General features: G+C 59.3%; 1 protein-coding gene across 2 annotated transcripts in view; it reads left to right on the top strand.

The window, feature by feature from the left end:
* The first annotated feature begins 1,173 nt into the window (after positions 1 to 1,173).
* The window catches only part of ZNF667 (zinc finger protein 667), a 20,848-nt gene continuing 16,972 nt past the window's right edge, over positions 1,174 to 5,049 (top strand). The window contains exons 1-2 of one of the 2 annotated variants that reach the window (XM_005857793.2): positions 1,174 to 1,646; positions 3,269 to 3,360. In XM_005857793.2, the coding sequence (XP_005857855.1) occupies positions 1,634 to 1,646; positions 3,269 to 3,360 (105 nt within the window). In that variant the 5' untranslated portion in view covers positions 1,174 to 1,633. Of the gene's footprint in view, positions 1,647 to 3,268; positions 3,361 to 5,049 lie in introns of those variants that run through there. The other variant, XM_014547669.1, reaches the window with a different exon arrangement.

The following is a 5,049-nucleotide window of genomic DNA, read 5'->3' as shown; positions in this document are numbered from 1 at the left end:
AGATGGCGGCCCCCAGGGGAGCTGCCAGCCATGCGGACATCTTGGCGGTGGTCTAAGCTGCTCTTTGACAGAAAAGATGACTTGTTTATTCCCACACCTGGAGCTTGCGTTTAGCAAGGAGACCCGGGTTAAACCTGTAACAGGTGGCTCAGTGGCTGGGCGTCGACCTGTGACCCAGGAGGTCGCGGCTTGATTCCCGGTCGGGGCACATGCCCAGGTGATGGGCCCGCTCCCCAGTGTGGGGCCTGCAGGAGGCAGCCGATCCATGGTTCTCTCTCATCATGGATGTTTCTCTCTCCCTCTCCCTTCCTCTCTGAAATCAATAAAAATATGCTTCAATAAATAAATAAACAAACCTATAACAGGTGACAGTGAGTATTTTGAAAAGTAAAGTAGGGTCCGGCCAGTGTGGCTCAGTGGTTGAGCGTCCACCTGTGAACCAGGAGGTCGAGGTTCGATTCCCCGTCGGGGCAGATGCCCAGGTGGTGGGCTTGGTCCCCATTGGGGGGCAGCCGATCAATGATTCCCTCTCATCGTTGGTGTTCCTAACTCTTCCTTCTTCTCTGAAATCAATAGAAGGTATTTTTAAAAAGAAAAGTAGAGTAGGTGAAGGGATTATGGGATGGCAGTAGGTGCTGTGCTCAGATTCACGCCCAGGCTTCCCGTGGGCATCCCGGTCCCTCCAAAGCGGGAATGGCCACCTGCAGTGGCTGCGAGCCCTTGAGCAGAAGTCCAGGCTTCCACAGAGGGAGGTCCCATCTCCGGCCCCACCTGGAGGCCCAGAGACTCAGGCCGGGGTTCTGGACCGGGTCTCCGCCTGAGCGTCACCTTGGGAAGCTTTAAAAAAAAATTAAAAAGAGGCCCAGATTCAGTCCTCAGAGACTCTGTTCTGATGGGCCTGGCGTGGGGCACAGCCGTCACCAGTCATTAAGCAGCTCCCAAGGGATTCTGGGGCACAAACGGGCTCCATCGGGGCATCTGGCAGTGAATGAAATTAATCTGCTGGAGGGGGGGGGGTGAGTGGCCGGTGCTTTCAGGATCCAGATGGGCAAAGGCAGCCTGACCCTGCGCTTCCCCACGGTGGGGACATCCCCAGCCCCATCCCGCAGGCGCAGGCGGGGAAGGCTCTCCCTCCCATCTCCGCCTGCAGCACCCAGCGTTCTGTCGTAGCGGGACTCGGGCCTGTAGAGAAGTATATGCATGTCACTGGCCTCTGGGCCGGCATCAGGGAGGGGCTGGCCTTCGAATGTTTGCTGGGTCCCGGCTGCGAGGAAGCCAGAGGCTGTCTGTGCGAAGGGACGGGGAACGACCGTGTGCCGGGATGCCGGGAGCGAGCTCAGGCCCATGCCTAGCAGCCGGCGGAGCCAGGCTTCCTTCACCCCATGCGCAGATGAGCAAACTGAGGCCGAGTCGCTGCCCCACAGCGGGCCGTTGGCAGGGGCGAGCTTCGCACCAGCATCCCCTGCCTCAGGCTGCTGCTCTCTCCTCCCCAGCCCTGCTGAGGTCCTCGGAGAACGTCGCCTTGTGGACAAGAACGTGCTTCTCTGGCTCGGGGTGCGTGGCCATGAGCAACCACAGGACGGCGCTGCCCGGAGCAACCCGTTCCACCTGAGCAGCGCAGGGCGAGCAGGCCATGTATTCATTCGGTGAGCAACTTCAAGCGCGATTCTTTTCTTTTTCTACCTTCACACGGATCAGATTTGTCATGACGCAGAACACGAAAGTCCACACGAAACAGAAACCACCAGCGAGAGTTTTCCTGCTGTGAGGCAGCCAGGGAGCCAGGAGATCCGCCTCCTCTGCTGTTGGGGGATGTTTGTCACAAGGGTGCGGCCTCCCGGCCCCGGCTCCCCGGCCGTCCCGGGGTCTGAGGAAGGAGCCCGGAGGCCTGGTGTCGTGTTGAACACAGCCCTGGAGAAGGACAGCCAGGTGTGACCACTGTGTCGTCAGCTGTGTGACCTTGGGACAGTCACTTAACCTCTCAGTGCCCGCTCCCTCCCCTGTTAGACAAGGACCACACGGGACTGCGCCCAGAGTGGGGCGGGTTAGGCAAGAGTCTGTGTATGACCTTTGGCTGCCCATGTGCTCCGAGTCTGGGCCCTACAACATCCCCTCGGGGCCTCACGGCTCTTCCGGCCTCGGTTCCTCCCTTCCCCTCCACCTTCGCTCCAGTCTCACCTTCTCCAAGAGGCTCACCATAACCATTCTTTTTTTTTTTTTTGTATTGATTTCAGAGAGGAAGAGAGAGAGGGGGAGAGAGAAAAAGAAACATCAGTGATGAGAGAAAATCATTGATCAGCTGCCTCCTGCACTCCCCCTACTGGGGACGGAGCCCACAACCCAGGCTTGTGCCCTTGACTGGAATCGAACCTGGGACCCTTCAGTCCACAGGCCGACGCTCTGTCCACTGAGCCACACCAGCTAGGGCCTCCCCGTAAACATTCTACTTCTGCCACCTGCCTCTGCCCACCCACCCACCAGTCCCAAGCTTCCTTACCCAGCCCTCACTGCTGTCTAACACGCTACGTGTGTAACAATAGGGGGGAAAAACAGGTTATCTGCCCCTGGGTTCCGACACAGGGCTCCCCACGCATGTAAATTCCTGAGTGGTAAGAGGGTCTTCTCTTCTAATGAGGAGACTCTGGGTGCTCCCGGGTGGAGGCTGTCCCCCCGAAAGACCAGCCACGATTGGAAGCTTGGCATTTCCAGCGTCTGTAGGATCACCCCTAACCTGGTGGCCTGCCGCTGGGTCCAGGTAGCGAGTGTGAGACTAGGGTGACACTGCAGGACACCCCTCTCCGGACACACGTGTGCTCACATCGCACACACAGGACAGAGGTCAGAACCTCGGGAGAACCACAGCTCAGCTCACAGTGTGGAGAACAACTGAGCTTTTCCCCAAACACCGTGTAATTTGCTGACTTACTGTGTCTGCTGCTTACTGTCTGTCTGCATTAACTCAGGTGCACCCCCAGTGCCCTGGCCCGGTGCCAGAGTGAATACAGCTCTCTCTACCACGTCTTCACGGAGCCGTCCCCGTCCGAGACTTGTGCCGGGTGCCACGGGGGAAACTTGTGGCCTCTCCTGTCCTCTCCGGACACTGCGAGCTGACCTCTGGTGCTCCCGGTGTTCCGACCTCCTGTCCTGTGCGTGTGCGCGCCTGTGAGCACGTGTGTGTGTCCAGGGCGAGGGCCTCTGGGCTCTCACCCTCGAGACTCCAGGACAGCCCAGAAGGCCGGCCAGCCTCCTGACCTCTCTTCTCCCGCAGCCCCACCTGCCCTGCGCGCTGCCCCTCCCCAGGCGAGGACTCTCGGTGAGGAGGAAAGGATGCCAGCCACACGGGTGAAGCCCAAGCCCAGGGTAAGCAGTCATTGCTCTTCCTTCTGGAGTGTTCCGTCTTGTAAGACCCGGACCGTGTGCTTTCCCTCCATGGCCGTCCTGCCTCATGGGGACCCAGCCCAGACCTGGTCCCCGGGTCCCTGCCATCACCACAGAGGGGGGAGTCTGAGGACGGCCCCTGCCTTTGTTTCAGAGTACACTGATCGCTCCTTCCTTCAGCACCTCCGGGTTCCTGCTGGGGGCAAGAAATGCCCTCCCCAGGGGGAAGACGACAGCCACTGGTTTCTCCAGGTGGAGAGCCACCCCCCCCTCCCCGGAACCTGCTGGGGCTGGGCGGGGGCGGACCACATGTTGTGCTCCAGAGCTAACCTCCAAACGGCGCTTTGTCTCTACTTTTACAACCCATTTTACAAGGAGGAATCCTCTCCGACTTTGACTCCCATAACTGCTCAGGCCGTTTGCGTTGGCAGTGAGCTGTGAGGTGGTGAGGCCAGGCCTGGAGGTGGCAGCGCCATCCCCCTGGGACCAGCTGGCTTCGCCTCTGAAGTGATTGTGCAGTGACTTCTCCCTCAGCCTCTCGCCGGCGGTTTCTCATTACCAGCAGCTCCGCCCCTCTGAGCTGTGCGTTGGTTCCCTGTGGCTGCACACGGCCCCACTAACTTGCCAGCAGGATCTGTTACCGCCCGTTCCTACCTGGGAGCTGGGCTCGGCCTGGCCTGTATCGCTGGGGCCTCTGCTTTGGGTCTCCCACGCTGAAATCCGGGCGTCGGCTGGCTGCGGCCTCACCTTCTCCCGCTCCTCCTCCTGCTTTCCACGCGGCCCTTCTTCCATCTTTGAACCAGCAGCCGCAGGCCCAACCCAGCTCCTGCCTGGGTCTCCCTGGCTCCCCGCCCGCCTCGCCTGTGATGGGCGGAGAGGAGCCGCCTCTCGGGGCCTGTGAGTCCAGTGGCCGCCTGGGCAGCCCTAGCAGTCCCCCTGCTCAGGCCACTGAAGAGGGAGGCCGTGGTGACATCTGCAGAGACCCTCTGCTGAGTGGGATGTACTCACAGGCCCTTCAGGGAGCAAGTAGTGGGCGGGGAGCCGAGTCAGGCTGCCCTGCTCCATGCAGGGTCTGTGAGAGCGTCACTCAGGCACCTCCCCTCCTCCCTCCCCTCGTCTGTCAGTGCTGTGATCCTCCTGGCAGTGCTGGGTCACATCTACCGTGAGCACTAAGTAGGCCAGGATGTACGGGTAGGAGCCCAGGAAGATGCCTAGACTCGGTGCCCAGAAGTCCAAGTTAACATGCCTTCTGTGCAAGTCTTTTTTCTCTTCATATATTTGTATTAACTCCAGAGAGGGACGGAGGGAGAGAGAGAGAGAAACATCAATGACGAAAGAGAATCATGGATCAGCTGCCTCCTGCATGCCCCCTCCCGGGATGGAGCCTGCATCCTGGGCATGTGCCCTGACGAATCAAACCATGACCTCCTAGTTCATAGGTCAACACTCAGCCGCTGAGCCACATAGGCCAGGCACACAGTCTTTTTTATTTTTAAAATATATTTTATTGATTTTTTTACAGAGAGGAAGGGAGAGGGATAGAGAGTAAGAAACATCAATGAGAGAGAAACATGATCAGCTGCCCCCCTGCACACCTCCTAATGGGGATGTGCCCGCAACCCAGGTACATGCCCTTGACCGGAATCGAACCTGGGACCCTCCAGTCTGCAG

Source organism: Myotis brandtii, unplaced genomic scaffold (genome assembly GCF_000412655.1).
Source record: "Myotis brandtii unplaced genomic scaffold, ASM41265v1 scaffold1127, whole genome shotgun sequence".
NCBI lineage: Eukaryota > Metazoa > Chordata > Mammalia > Chiroptera > Vespertilionidae > Myotis > Myotis brandtii.
Note: the sequence above shows the minus strand (reverse complement) of the source record. Positions and strands in the feature narration are given on the sequence as shown.